General features: G+C 41.3%; 1 protein-coding gene across 12 annotated transcripts in view; it reads left to right on the top strand.

The window, feature by feature from the left end:
* nfixb (nuclear factor I/Xb) overlaps positions 1–15,503 on the top strand; it is a 142,240-nt gene extending 126,737 nt beyond the window's left edge. For all 12 annotated transcript variants that reach the window (XM_053338398.1, XM_053338393.1, XM_053338391.1 and 9 more), the window contains 3 exons: positions 851–1,026; positions 5,157–5,248; positions 8,918–15,503. In XM_053338398.1, the coding sequence (XP_053194373.1) occupies positions 851–1,026; positions 5,157–5,228 (248 nt within the window). In that variant the 3' untranslated portion in view covers positions 5,229–5,248; positions 8,918–15,503. The remainder of the gene's footprint in view (positions 1–850; positions 1,027–5,156; positions 5,249–8,917) is intronic.
* The last annotated feature ends 851 nt before the right edge of the window (positions 15,504–16,354 follow it).

Below are 16,354 nucleotides of genomic sequence, written 5' to 3'. Positions count from 1 at the left end.
CCTGTCATACACAGACACACACCACATATATGTGCAGATATGATGCTCCAAAGCTCATTATAAGAAAAAAAACCCAACCAATTTAGACATACAGCAGGAATATACAGATTAAGTCTGTCATAGAAACAACATGAGTCAGATAAAAAAACGGCTTTACCATCAGAATGTCAAATAACATCAGTGCCAATGAATCACACCCTCAAAACAGCACATGGGTATGCAGGCATTAAGACCTGCTAATTTAAGACAGTGCTCAATGATCTCTTTGTGCTTTTTCTTTTTTTTTTTAAATGTAGTGATTTCATCTATTAAATCTGTGTATATTCAGGTGTGTGCAGTGTGTGTGAACCTGTGCATGTGCATAAGTAAACGGTGTTGACTTGCTATGTGGTCGCTGAGTGTGCACATATGAATGCAATGTGTGTGTAAATCTCCTCCATAAAGCTGTATAGATTTACTGGCGTGATCATAAAACATTATGAGCAATGCCCTTAATAGCTATTAACTTGAAATCAGCTTTTCTTGGAAAAACAACATTCTTTTCATGTTCTACATTTTAATACAAGGTCTAAACTTTATGGTTTCCAGTTGTGATGTGATCTTGCTATCATTCATTAATCACTTAATACATCTGTCCCATCTGTAAGAATATGTAAGAATTCAGTGGTTCATGTCCTCCTCTCGCTCTCTCTCTCTCTCTCTCTCTCTCTCTCTCTCTCTCTCTCTCTCTCTCTCTCTCTCTCTCTCTCTCTCTCTCTCTCTCTCTCTCTCTCTCTCTCTCTCTCTCTCTCTCTCTCCCTCTCATCTTTCTCTGCTCGTGTTCCTCTAACACAAACGTCTCTTTTCGCAGGGAGTCCCCGTGCTTCAGCCTCGGCCCTGCACTTCCCATCTCCCTCCATCATCCAGCAGTCTAGCCCCTATTTCACCCACCCAACCATCCGCTACCACCACCACCCTGGACAGGATCCCCTGAAGGAATTTGTGCAGTTTGTCTGTGCTGATGGCTCGGGGCAGGCCGCCGGACAGGTAAGACTGACCGCCAGAGAGGAGGAAGAGGATTACTACCTTGAAATGATGTCATAAAGAAAATGCAGATGTGCCACAGCTTGCACCTAGCTTGCATTAGTATTTGCAGGACTGTAAAAGATTTTTCTGAAAGTAACAATTTATGAAGCTCATAAAAGTGTCATAGCAATTCCAAAAGATACTAACTTACCACTGAGAGTAGAAAAATAAAGACGTATGCTAGCGGAAAAGTGTGAGTATGGAAGCAAAAAAGGACCAAAATATTTGAATTTTAAAAAACAGCTTATTAATGCTGAAATTAAAATACCTCAAAATGTTGGAAACTGAAATATTTTACTTTGAAAACCACATACTGACAAACCATATGAATGTATGAAATCCTCACTTATTTAATTTCCATCATTTTTTAAAAGTGGTGCAATAAAGAAAAACAAAGAAAGAAATCCACATTCAGCATATTCAGAAAGTCTGAGCATTTCCAGTCACCCAGCAGAATTTTTCTTTCTCGGATCATGTGACCACCAAGACGTAACCTCATAGCACGGAGGTCTCATCAATACCTCCAGGCTTGTTTGGTTTATCCTCAAACAGCCCAGATGTTTCAGTTTTTCATTTAGAAGCTCTGTTTCTGAGTTTAACCAATTTAATTTAAAACAAACATTTTTATTTATTTTTAGAATTAGACTAATTGAATTTGATCAAATTAGAGTTTTGTGAATGCTGGACACAATTTGGCTGAATTGATCAACCTTAAAAAAAACTTTTAAAAGATTTTGAAATTTTATAACTTAAAAAGTACTTTCTGGAAATTTTAAAGAGAGGAAATTAAACTTTTTTCAAAGTAACATATTTAAATGCTCTAAATGTTAAGGCTGCATGAGAATTATTAGTGGTTGAATTTCAAAGCAAATTGGTTACTAATAGAATTGTACCTTTCTTGCTTCCATGTATTACTATCTTAGAAAGGTCAGCAGTCTCAATTATACTGAGCACATTTGTTTGCATGGTTCCACAGTGCAAATGACTATAATTATATGAAATATCATAACTTTCAGTGGACAGTGCATGCCAAAAGCTTATCCACATACAATATAGAGAAATACACAGCAAAACAGCCCAAAGCCTACCCTGACACATGTGAACACACTAGTCATTTGTTTATTCAGCTGGTCTACAAATCTTTGTTACTGTCTTGTCGATGTCATTTTGCCGTTTGCTGTTTCAGACCCTGACGTTCCCCATCCTCCCCCCTTTTTTATTTATTTTTTGCTCCACCCAACCCCTCAGAAGTTACAGCCATCAGCACGAGAGTGAATCAGTCACAGCACACTTCAGTCAAGCATACCCGTCCTGTGTTGTGTCATCGTGTTTCTGTTTTCATCTCTAGCTGTTACGATTTTAGTTGGAGTTTGGTTGTTTGGTGCTGGTATTGTTGATGGTGTTGTGCTTGTGTAGAAGAGTATTCTCCCATGGTTTTGATTTCTTGCCATCTTCTGGACGAACCCAATCAAATAATTTGCTCACTTCCCTCCTCCACACCTCCTCGACCTACCACGGCCCACCCTTGTGGAACCTCTCACCAGTCTCACCCACTCTTATCAAACCCTGTGGTGATTATTATTTTTCACACCTCCATAAAAGATGCCGTTCCACATACATCATCCCTTTGGTTGTTGTTTCCCACCACCTCCTCTCCCTCCTTCCACCATCGCTTCCTCCCCTTCCTCCTTCGTCATGGATTAATTTTTTTGGACCTGGCCTCCCAAAGCTGCGTCCTCTTTTCATTCCGTGTCTGCGGATTGCCGCATGTCGCCCTCCTGACCCTATTTGTGTTGTCTGCAGCCAAACGGGAGCGGCCAGAGCAAAATGCCAGGCTCCTTCTTGCTGCCTCCACCTCCCCCAGTGGCCCGCCCAGTGCCCCTCCCTATGCCCGACTCTAAACCCAACAGCACGCCCCCTGACGGCGGACTCTCATCGCCCGCATCACCGTGTAAGTGACCCCGCAGAGACCGTTATCAAAACCAAACCAACCATAAAAAAATCTATTAAAAAAAAAAAAAAAAAAACACAAAACAAAACCCTCAACCCTCTTCAGTGAAAAGACCCCTGCCATTGTTCTTCCTTCGACTCCGTGCCATCATTGTTCCTGTGTACCCAACATCACACCTCCCTTAACCTTTGGAGGACTATGGAAGCTCACGAGAGTAGATCAAGGCCGCCAGAGGTTTGGTGAGAAAGGTCCGTCACAATGAACTTCTGTGGTGCACATCTGGGTTCCGTAATAGGCCCCCCGTCAGTTTGACTGGCTCTACATGTTGAGTCTGTTCTGCGTTCTCTGGTGTGGAAGCTGCATCACCACCCCAGCTCCTTCTAAATACTCCTTTCTTCCCCCTGCTGGACTCATCAGCAAACCTGGTGAAAAACTTCAAACTTTGAGATTTTGATCATTAATTCTTATCTGTGAAGGGCACAAATTTAGGGCAGTTAATTTTTAAGGACTCCAAAACATTCCAATAGAAAGTGGGACATTGGTGGAATAATTTCCGTCATATTTTCCTTTTGCTTGAGCTGATTTTAGCTTCTTGGTGGGGTTTTATTTTGTATGTTTGGTGACTGTTAAGTAGAATAGGGTGTTTATTTAAGGTGGAGTGATTTCAGTCCAATCGTGGGACTTTGTGTCACAACACATTTGTCTTCCTCACCTGAGATAGGAGGGGCACTGGATGGAGCATTTTTATTTTTATTTTTATTTTTTTTTTAGCTTTCCTTCAAATTTAGTGTTTTCGTTTTACCCCCCAGTCAGTGTCTCAAAGTCTTTTATGTCTTATGTATGTTATCCCAATTCTTAGAAATACATGGATGTATACTGTATATGTCCATGCCATTGACTCTTCAAAGTCTCTTCTGTCTCTCTTCGTCTTATCCTTTCTGTCTCTCTCCCACACAAACAGACTTTCATATGCACAAGTCTGCACACAGCAGCCTGAATCCTCAGAGAGATTCAAATTCTGGAGTCCGTTGGGTACCTCAAACTGCCCTAAATTTGTCAGAGACTTTGATGCCATTGGGTTTTAAATGTCCCTGACTGATCCTCAATGTCAGGATTCTGGTGTGCTCAATCACTTCCAACTGAGTTAATCAACAGGATATTTAATCCTCAGTGCTCTCTCTGGGACATCTAAATTTGCATTCCAGATTTTGGCAAACTTCTTTATGGGGTTTTGATGACCTCAATGATATAAAGTGGTACTTTCTGTCGTACGAAATGCGTGTATCTGAAATTCACAGATCAAGTAGGTTTACTGAACGCCATTACATGTTAAAGGAATAGTTTGAAATGTACCTACTGGGAGGTAGAGGAGAAGTTCAGTGTCTTTATGGCAAATATGAAGCTATAGCCGGCAGTCTTTTAGGTTATTTTAGTGAGCGAAACCCTCCTGGCAGCACCTCTAAAGCTCTCTAATTAACACATTATATCTTGTTTCTTTAATCCATACAAAAACCAAAGTGCAAAAAACACATGTTGTGGTTTTATAGGCGGTCAGACTATTTCTTGGCCAGGAGCAGTTACTTTCTGGAGTCTCCTTTTTACACTTTGGTTTTTAGTGCAGATTGAACAAGTAAATTATAACATGTTAGAGAGCATTATAAATACAGATGGATTTTTTTGGACAGAGCCAGACTAGCTGTTTCCCTTTTATTTTCAGTCTTTATGCTTAGCTAAGCTAACCTGGCTGCTGGCTATAGCGTCACATTTACAGTACAGATATGAATCTTTTCATCTAACTCTCTGATTTAATGTGTACAAATTGTCCTTTTTACACTGTGGTGGGGGCTTTAGAGGTGGTAGTAACAATATTTGTGTTACCTTGAGAGCTAAGTTAGCCCTTTCCTCTGTTTTCAGTCGTTATGCTAAGCTAAGCTAACCTGTTGCTGGCCTTATATTTACTACACACACACACACACACACACACACACACAGTGTTATCAATCTTCTTAGCTAACTTTTAGTAAAAAAGCAAAAGGTGTTTCCTAAAATATGGATCTATTACTATAAGATTGAACAGAGTAATGCAGTGCTGACTTGGTGCACACTAATGTCTTCTTCTCTTCTTATTCTGTTTCTTTAGCATACTCCACGCCAGGCGCCACAGCTCCCAACAGGTTTGTCGGCATCGGATCACGGGACAACAACTTTCTGAACATCCCGCAGCAGACACAGGTAGGAGTATAGGGATAAGAACATACAGTACTGACAGTTTGTCTCCGCGTGTTTAAAGCGGGGAGGAAACTCGTCTGTTTTGATTGTGATTACTGGTCAAACTCAGGAAACGTATTAACTGTATGGATGCCCGCCAAAATATTTCTTATTCCCTCACTCCCTAAAAACCTGCTGCTGAGTTTCCTCCACCTCTCCTCTCACACCATCCCACAGCGCACCATCAATGTGTGCATTTGTACATCTGTATTTTACTGTACGTGTGTGGTTTACCATATGTGCTCAACTGTTTATTTGGCACATATGGAGCCTACCCTTCAGGCAGCAGGCCCTCTCCCTCGCCGCCTTTTTCACTCCCTCTCCTTGCTACCTCTAATCTTCCTCCTTTCTTTTCCGTTCTCTTTCCCCTCTCCCCTACTTCAGTTTCCCTCTCTTTTTTAGCTTTGTCCTCCTCCACTGTCCTCCCTCCCTCTTATTAATCTTCTCTGTCTCTGCCTTTTACTTTCTCCCTCTTTCACCTTCTCTGTTCCTTCCCTTCACCACTCCGCGCCTCGTTCATATGCCTCCTCCATTACCACCAGTACTTTTCTCATTAGTGTCCAACCACACCCGCCTGGAGCCAGCTCAGCTTTGCTCCTCAACACATGGAAACCATCTGAAACTGCTCTGCTGATCCCTCCCTTGTTTCTCTGCCCTCCGTTCTCTCACTTTTCTTCCCTTTCCATTTCCCGTTCCTGCTCTTTTCTGCCCCTCCACTCGTTATACTCCACTCTTTAATCCCCTTTCTCTCTTTCTCGTTGCACTCTTTATTTCCTTTTCTCCACCACTTTTAGGAGAGTCTTACTCATTTTCCTAATGCCTTCTTTGTTACTAATATACGATTACTCTGAATGACCTACTATAACTCTGACTCTTCTTATCATCCCAGGGTGTTATACACATCTTAATGTATATGGACAACCACATTTTACTGCCATAAAAAGTGGTTGTTGAGCATTTCATTCCAAAACCATAAAGTGTTTGATATGTTGTTGTCAGCCTCCACTTATCTGGGAAAGCTTTCCACAAGATTTTGGAACCTGACTGCAGGGATTTACTCTCATTCAGAAACAAGAATATTAGTGAGGTTGACCACTGAGGTTGTGCAATAAGGTCACATTTAGACCAACTTCAGCCCTGTGTGAAATAACGCAACCCTGCTCATTCATTTGGCTGGTTCGGTAATGCAGTGGGGTTGCCAACACAGAGGACTCCACCAAAAAAACACAGGGTAGTCCAGCAACTTTTTCCACAACACCAATCAAATACATGTAAGCACAGATATCTGGTAGACTACTTTGTTAGAAGAATGCTGTATTTCTACTATTGACCTCTGAATAGTTGTACGCTTTTTGGCATCCGATAAACCGTCTACTTCATGGATCTTTTACTCAAATTGGACTTCCCAAATCTGGAAGTTTCACTGGTACCTGAAGTGTTACCCCCACCGAAAAAACAGTATAAACACAAATAAATAATAGGACATGGCTATCTACATATTTCTCGGCCATGTAGTGTATCTTGGATAAACGTCTGTTTCTGTTTCACACATGCTTTCCTTTATATCCTGCTTTGCTTTTCTTATAAAGCTAATTGAGGCTTGATGCTGAGGGAGACATAATGTCTGAAGTATGGTTTTACTTTTCAAAACACACAGCATTAATTGTTTGCACATGCCTCTCAGAAATTGACACTGAAAGAATAATGATCCACAAAAAAAAAAAGATTGATTACTAGACAAAAATCTTGTCAGAAGTGTGTATCCAGTGAATACAGGAAAGGATGGATAGTTCATATTGGTAATGATGGGCTCCAGGTGCCCTCTAGTGGCAAAAGAAAGATGCTGCAGCCAGGGGAGAGGAAAAACAAGATACTGACGGGGCAGAGAGGAGACGGAAATGGAGGGAACAGAGCGACAGAGTTTCGGCACTTACAGAAGTCACGTCCCGGGCCGTCTCGTTACCCCTGGCAACCAGACATGATGTCATAGCCAGTTGATCTTGAATTTGAGAAGGGGTTGCTCGAGAGGGGGTAAGGGTGGGGGGCCAGGAAAGAAAAGAGGGTGGTCACTGTCTGCTGCCAAGGATTTAGTGGGAGTGTTCACGGGAGATAGATGGATTGTGTGTGTGTGTGTCGGTGTGTGCGTTAGTAAGAGCATACACAGAAGCAGAGAGAGAGGCAGAGTAACTAAGAAGGGAGAAGTTACAATGCCCAAGGCCTGCTGGGACAGTGCCCAGGGGAGTAGGGTAGCTGAGAAGGGCAGAAGGGGGGTATTCATGCGACCTGTTAGAGTCAAACAAAACAAAAGGCTGCTTCCCTGGAGGCTCAGAGTAGTTTCCAAGGCTTGACTTCTAGAATGTTGGCACATTGGCCCACAGTGCTAGATCATGCAGGCCAAGAAGGGCAGCCAACAACAGCGACGGTGACCCATTTCTGCTCCCTGCTCACGCTGAGCGGGAGAAAGCCAACGTGAAGATGGTGCAAGTGACAGGGAGCGCCAGACTGCTATCCTCCTGCTGCTGCTTGACCATTAGGAGCCACTCAGTGCTTGGCCAAATTCAAGACATACTGTACTTCACTCCAAAAATGGACAGAATTGGTGGCAGTAGCTGGGCTGGTGGCCCAGAGGACTGGTCTGTCACTCACTGTAATTAAGAACTGTAGAAACCTCCATGAACATAGTGTACAGAGTCATTTACAGGGACAAAATGACAAAAATACCTTGCACTACAACAGTTTCTGTAGTTGAAATCTGTCATAGTGCTTTTTGAGATGTTGTCTTGTTACTACATTACATCTTTTTACGAGACACGTTGGCAGCGTTGCTCTACAAATGGCAGTGCCAGCCTCTAACTCAGTCAGTCCACCTCTTTGGTCCGGACTGAAATATCTCAACACCTAATTACAGGTCATCTACTTGTCTTGCAATGTCTGAAAAAGCACTAAATTCAGTTTTCTCAAAATAAGGGCCTTAGAATGCATTAAAAGTTAGATTTCACTCACAAAAGTCTTAAATATGTGTTTTTGTATATGATTGTGGGCTGTCAGGAGATTACACACAAGCAGTATAAACCAAAAGTGGATTGTTTCGACAGTGGATTATGGTGCTATTAGTATCCCCAGAGGTTGATGTTTACCGTCTAAACTAAGACGGTAAACCTGGTAAACATTACTTGCAATACAATAGTATGATAACATTGTCACAATGAGCCTTTTAGCTTGCTACGGGTGTTCACACTGACCACAAATCGTAAAATATCACGCATCGTAAAATGAATTTGTCTCCTTACATTTTTATGTACACAGGCTTGTGCCTCTGGCTTTTCATCAATGAGCCAAGTACATGAATCATCTGCTACTGGATCCTGTCCACTCATGTTACTAATGAAAAGTAGCCCTATTGCTAACTCGTGTACATTTACATTTGTTTGAATGTTGATTAATGTACAGTGTTCCTTTTCAACAAAAAAAAGAAGTATTTTCTGACACGGTTAGGGTGTTGCTGGTATGTTTTTCACTCTTTGTGTATGTACATGTGTGCACATCTTACCGGTTTTGACTCTAATGTAATCTCCCCCCCATTCCCACCACTATCCCCACCCACCCCCACCCTTTTTCCAATTTCTTTTTCAGTCTTGGTTCCTCTGACAAGATCTGTGTGCAAACCAGCAACTAGAATTCTTTCTTTACAATCGGAAATAGAAAAACAGAGAAACAACCCGCAGGATGATAATTGTCCTCCAACCGACCCACCGACCGGCCCTTACAGTATGTCTCACCTAACATAAAATATAACCAAGCAACGCAGGAAAATTCAGCAGCATGACGCTTTTAGAGGAACTCTGGACTCATTTACCCAGTCAGAGGGAGGACCCGTTTCGAGCAAGGATGGATAGATGGAAAGATGAACGGATGGACACGAGGATGCAAGGATAGTGGAGGATAAGGGGACAAACGGCAGCAAGCAGCTAGCAGGTATCTCTCCTGAAACCAATGAACCAGCACAACATGGCAGCAACGCAGGAGGAACCTGAGGAGGAAAAAGCGGTCAACTTCTCCTACTTCACAAGGACGCATTGTGCAACGAATGGCTACAAAAATCAACTGTCCAACAAAATCAGGTTTCCACCACACAGATTAAACATTTCAGCTACACAGCTTGACCCCCGATGATGAATCCACAGCCTGATCAAAGCAAAGACACAAATTTGGTTTCCAATGAAAGCTGCAGTCCATGCTCCTGTGATGTCTGTCATCACCCAAAACTAAATCAAATTGCCCAATGTTACTCTCCCTCTGAATGAACATTGACTCTATAAAACCCCCTTCACCCTACTACTAACTAGAGAGAGACCATGCCAAAACATATCTTGATTAAGGGTTGCACTACAAGCTGAATCAATTAACACTAATCTTAACGATGTGCACTATTTACCTACAAGGCATGGGAGGTAAACCATACTTGCCTATTAAGAGTTTTAAAGAGGAAAAACCAAGGTACAAGAAGCCTTCACGTGTCCTCAATCCCCATCGTCAGTTCGACAAATCATTGGCCTCCGCTCATTCTCACATATCCCCGTGCAACAATCACTTTGTACCGGGAAGTCCAATCAGAACGATCACACAATCTGTGCCATGACCACAGCATGTTTGTACAATTGAAAACACACAGTTGCCCAGTCTCACCATTTAGATTGTAGTATTTATAGGTGGTGGTGTTTGTATTATTATATTTTCATTTTATATGCACATACGGTAAGCCCAGTGAACTCTCTCTACCTATTTGATTAGATATCTAAACCTACAACCCACACACACATACTGAAAATCAGTGTGCGCACATCATTTATGACAGTTTCCACGACTATAGACAGCAGCTATTGGTTCCCCCTTTGCCCTCTTGTAATGTAGATGAATGATTTTGTTATCTCTTGTGTGTTCTCTTATTTGAATTTATTCCTTTTGGATTTGTACTATTTTATAATTGTTTTGTATTTGAATGACAGCACCTTATAGAGAAACACAGTAAGAAGTGGGACGTTGAAGCAGGGTGGTTAGCTGACCCGTGATCAAATAGTACTTGCAAAAACTTAAATGTTTGACATTTTGGGAAATAAGCACTTTCACTTTCTTACAAAGAATTAGACGAGAAGATTGATACAACTGTCTTGTGTGTGTGCTAAATATAAAGCCACTGCTAGCAGCTGCTTAGCTTAGCTTAGCATAAAGACTAGAAGCCGAGGACACGGCTAGCCTGGCTCTGTCTTAAGGTAACAAAATGCGCCTGTTAGCACCTCTAAAACTCATTAATGTTACATTTAATGTGCTTAATATGTACAAAAGTTCAAATGTAGAGACAACAATTTGCGATTTTACTTAAGGTGGAGACCAGGCAACTAGTCCCAGCCAAGAAATATTCTGGCACATAACCAAAAGCTGCAAATTGTCATTTTTACTTGTTTTTTGTATGAATTAAACAATATAACATGTTTATTAGTGGGTTTTAGAGGTGCTAGCAGGCATATTGTGTTAAATTTGCACAGAGCCATGCTAGCTGCTTCCCCTGTTCCCATTTTCTATGCTAAGCTAAGCTAACCAACTACTTATAGTATTTTCATATTTACATACAGGCATGAGAGTGGTAACAATCTTCTCATCTAACTCTTGACAAGAAAGTTGAATGAGCATATTTACTAGAACTGTCATACCTTTCCATTAACATGGTTTGTTTGTTCTCAGTGCCAGATAACATATTTGCCACATATCGTACTGTAGGGCGACACAACACAAGGTTTTGACAATCACAGGAACCTTTTTTTTTCCTGGGACCTCGGCTGCTGAACCATTATACTGGTCAAGAAAAACCTACTATTTGACCCAGGCACGGCTGGTGGGTAGCGGTGGTGATATGATTGATAATGATTGATAGAAAAAAGCAGAACAATGGAGGGAAAGGTTGCTGAAGATGGGACCCAGAGTAAAAGAGAGAGTTGCTCTTCTTTCTGTCTCCCTAAAGTTTACCCTGTTGTTTACACTCCCAGACGGGCCGCTGCTCCAAGAGCAGAGGGAGCCACACTGCGGAGCAAAATGAATATGTGACATATCTGGCTGTTTCGGAGAGAGGGAACGAGGGCCTCTAGGCTAGCAGTAAGAGGATCACCCATGTGCCCACTTAGTTTTTTTTTTTTTTTTTTTTGTTCTTGTAATTAGGGGTGCACAGGATCAGGTAAAGGATATTGGTTGCTATGGTAATCCACCTCCCACCGACACACACACACCAGCACTCCCCCCACCCCCCTCTAGCTATTGTGAATCGATGAGCCCTTAATGATCAAAACTGCACTAAAACAATCATGCCAGCCAACCTTGTGAGTTTTCTTTTTTTAGTCGAGAACGACATTAGATTCGACCACCACTTGTAGAGCACAGATCGCCACTTCTTAAACACACCGATTTATGAAGACCACTCACGATTAACGCAAACACACACACCGCCCTGCCCGACTGAATTCAAAGGGAAGTCTTAAACGTAGACAATCTGAGGAGGCCTTTTATGCTTTTAATGGTTTTATATCACAAGCCCGTACGTATATTCAGACTGACTCACTTATTTCCTGATAAACATGAAAAGTTCAATTTCAAAACCACCCATCCAACCTCACAAAATAACTGGACTGCCTGGCCATGTTCTTCACTGCAGGGAAACAACATAGTTGGCCAAACGACTGGCGACCATCTCATCAGCTTCGTAGAGAGAACTAGCTCTGCTGACTTAACGATGGCTAAGGTGATTTCTTTTCTAATCTATGGAAGTGCCTCTGTATTCCCATTATGCAATTTGTCAAACATGAATTCAGGTTCTTTTTCTCACATATAAGCTATAGTGAATGGTGAAAAAAAATCTATGTCAGGAGAGGAAAAAACGGCGACAGCTCACTAGATAATCGCAAGCATCTTTATATATAATACACATATATATTTATAGATATATACATTTTTTTTATTTGCAAGATAAGCTCTGTGGCAGTCTAGTTATTTTTTGAAGCATGGCGAACATCGCACATCTCGAAAACAGCTGATTTGAGCTTAAAAGTACCAGTCTCTAAAACTCACACTCGCATTAAACGACATGAAAGAAAAAAGAAAATCCATGGCAACAAACGCAACAATAGATTCAACCACAGTGACGATAACGTAGTCGAGGATCTAAAAAAAATTCTAAAAAAAAGAACAGATTAGGTGTTGTTTTTTTCTTTCTTGTTTTGATGGGAAGTATTGTTCTTGAACCTAAATGATGTATGTTGATTGAGCCATGTGCAATGCCTTGGTAGAGGAATTGTGTTTGTTTGTTAGCGATTGTTTGAGGGTGTTGCGAGAAAAGAGGGAAAACCCTCTGAGGTTTTTTTTTTTTGTCTGTTTTTCAAGTCCACATGCTCTGGGACTCTAAATATAAGGGCAGAGAGAAAAAAATCCCAGTCTTTGTAAGTAAGTTTGGGGAAATTGTTATTAATTTCCTATTTTGTTTATTCATTTTTTTTCTTTTATCACTTTTTTAAGAAAAAACGTCATTTCTAGTGATTTGTTTTCAACATGTGGGAGGGCTGAAGGAACAATTTTGCAACTCAAAATATATATCACTATAAAAACTGGTGCTTTCTAAAGAATAAAGTACATTCAATCTCTATTATACATAAATAATAATAAACAAAATTAAGTGTTATCATAAAAGCAAATTTTAGGAAAACATGCATTATTCTATTTCTCTTTTTTGTATTTACCGAGGGGGGAGGGGTTCATTGTATGAAAAGGTTGTTGTGACAAAAGGCATTTTTCCCCACCAACCTTTACACCACACACTTGTATCCAACACAAGTGACCCTAACATGGGACAAAGACAAGATCTTCCCCAATTTTGGGAGATGCACAAGTACGGATTCCCAATTTTAAGAAAAAGAAAAAGAAAAGAAAAATGATAATTTGTCTTGTCTGGCTAGTTTTTCTATTTGGTGTAAACGTCTATCTGGTTGATGGAGAGAGAGAACCAGCTCAGAGTGGTGCTGTCATCAATTCACTAACTAAATGAACCCCCCTCCCCCCCCCATACACACACACACACATAAACACACACATACACACACATACACACACACTTCCCCTCTTCCCCCCCCCTTCCGATTCCCCATCTCCCACTGTAAATGATTATAAATATTTGTTTGGTGATGTAGTGTTATAGACTCAGAGCATCTTAAAGGTTGTCCCTAAAAAGTGCCTTTTGTTCACAGATTCCATCTTGTACTCCTGAGTGCCCATCTCAAAAGAAAAAAAAGTCCCCTCCTTCATACTTCTATATCCACTTCTTTCTCTTCCTCTTCTTCGAGCTTTTTAAAGCAGTATACATAGTACTAAAGGAAATTGGTGTGATTTAGTTCCTATTTTTATTGTTGAATAATTAAGAAAAGCAGAAAAAAAAGCCCAAAAAAAAAAGACGCTTCTCTTCCTCTGTATCTTGTCTTCTGTCTATCTTGGACACTGGAGTAGTCTGTAGCCGCGTAACCTTCTCCTTCTCCTTCTTCTCCTTCTCCACCACCCCCCTTCTCCTCCCTCCTTCCCTCCTTCCTTCCTTCCTTCCCTCCCTCCCTTCCTCCCTCCCCCCCACCTTTCTCCTTTTTTCCCTTTCTCTGAACGGCGGGGTTTTAAAAAACAAAAAAACAAAAAAAAGGAAAAAAAAAAGAATACTCAAAGATTTTTTTGTCTGAGCAGAATGCAGTTAGCTCACATGTTATTCTTGTCTGTATGCTTCACATTGTATTACCATACCCATCTTCTTCAGCTTCTCCATTCAACAGCTAATGTAAGTGAACAAGTTACACCACCGGGCTCTGGGCTGCGCTGAGGACGGGGGCTGTCAGAGCAGAGGGGTAAATGAAATAGCAACCCCCCCCCCCCCCCCCCACTCTCTCACACACACACCTTACCCCCCCACCTCCTCCTCCTCTTCCTCCCTCCTGGGAGCAGCAGAGGACAAATCAATCCTTCACAGTGGTGGAGAGGCTACAGCACTATGGTGGTGAGGGTGACGGCCAGTAGGACTGCTAGTATAGGCAGGTTTGTTTGTAATCCTTGTTTCTATCTATTTATTTTTTTATAATTGAATTTGGATTTGCTTATTGATATCTCTATTTTTTTTTTTTTTTTGTCATTTTTACTGAGTATCTTAGGCAGCATTAAGGCGCTGCATTGAGACCGTCAATTATGCACCTTTCTAGTGGTTGAATGAGACCAGCTATTTAAAAAAGAAAAAAGAAAAAAAACTGAAATGACTCGAAGCACCTTATCAAGCGGACTGGTTCCACAGCGGGGAGACTTTAAAAAAAAAAAGGCTCAGATTTAGCACAATCATGAGAAATGTTACACATTGATTCACCGCCATTCTAAAATCAAGTTGACCAAAGTGGTATGGCTCCAAAAAAAAAGCTACTTTGGTGACTTATAGAAGAAAAAGAAAGAAGAAAAAAAAAAAAGCACCTTCAAATTCCACCAGCAAAAAAACAAACGAGTGCAGGTTTTAATGACAGATTTGTGCCCTGCAAAAAAAAAAAAAAAAATTATTTAGCATATATGCAACTTTTTATTTTTTTTCTTCATCAAGCAAATGAAGCCAGCAGCAGTATTATCAATCAAGCCTTGACAAATGAAAGCGCCACAGATGAGAAGCCATATCAGAGATGAACAGGTTGCAGGGAGCAGAGAGAGAGAGAGTGTGTGTGTGTGCGTGTGTGTGTGTGCATGCGTGTGTGTGTTGTTAAGGGAGGGTGTCAACAGATTAATGCACCTGCACCGTTCAAGAGAGCGAGAGAGCCCAGTCTGGCCCTGTGGCCTGGCCGTCCGCCGTTTTTATGTTCCTTTTGGCTTTGTTTGTTTTTAACACGTTTTGTAGGACGTCGGGCCGTGTTTAGTGACGTGTAGACTGAGCCCCCCTGGCCGGCCGAACCCCTCACCTCTGACCTGTAACCCCTCCCATCACTGGTGCTCCTCCTCCTCCTCCTCTTCCTCCTCTTCTTCCTCCTCCCCTTCGCATCAGCCTCCCATCCTCAGACACACCTCCCAGAGCCCATGGTGAAATGCATGTGTTAATTACAGTTTCTTTTCCATAATAATAATAAAAAACAGTTTGAAAAGAGCAACACTTGATTGAATAAAAGGATGTTCTTGACTGTAACCTGCCTGTGTCGACTCTCATTGGTAGTTCAGCGGTGGATGAGCAGTGTTCAGTGTCCTCCTCTCCACCACTACTTCAAAAATGTCTGGTTTGCAGCCAATTACAGAGCAAGTCTTCTTAATTAGTTTATTAAGTGTGTTGGTGTCAGCGGCTCCAGTGCTACAGACTACAGAGAAGTACACTTTACTGGCTGGAACAGTAGTGCTAGAAGATTTCCAACATCTTGCTGTACAAAAGTGCTTAATCTGCAAAATAATGGACCACACTGTGAATGGAGATAATTAATGAGGTAGGAAAGAAGAAAAAACAGACCTTACCATAGAAATGAGTATTTATTTTTTGGGGGGGGACTTCATCCAATATTTACTTTTTAGTGAAATATGGGATAACTTAACCTCATAATAATCAGGTTTTCGTGGGGAAACGCCGCTTCACTGGAACTGCTAACAACTCATACACATCTTAATTGTGATAAAAGGCCACAGGAAGAAGTCACAAGCCAAAGAGATGAGGCCCCCTTTTTAATGGAACCTCTTAATATGAGAACTAAGTACAGATGTCAAGTTAATGTAGTGGAGTGAAATTATAAAGTAAGAGAAGTACCTCTCAATAGTTTTTAGGCAACAGTACTTTGTTACTTTCCAACAACCTTGTGAAGACAGTTGGATGAACCCCTGGATCAGCTGTTACCCATAATGTTTATGACTATATTAGTTATGATTATCAGGAACCTGGATCTGAGTCTGGCCCATTTCTAGAACTCAGTGTGTTTACAACAGCAAACTACAAATAAATGACTATTAAAACTATTTTCAACCAGTTATTTGCCGGCATTTCCTGTTTATCAGATT

Source organism: Scomber japonicus, chromosome 18 (genome assembly GCF_027409825.1).
Source record: "Scomber japonicus isolate fScoJap1 chromosome 18, fScoJap1.pri, whole genome shotgun sequence".
Classification (NCBI taxonomy): Eukaryota; Metazoa; Chordata; class Actinopteri; order Scombriformes; family Scombridae; genus Scomber; species Scomber japonicus.
This window is presented reverse-complemented; position numbering and strand designations above follow the sequence as displayed.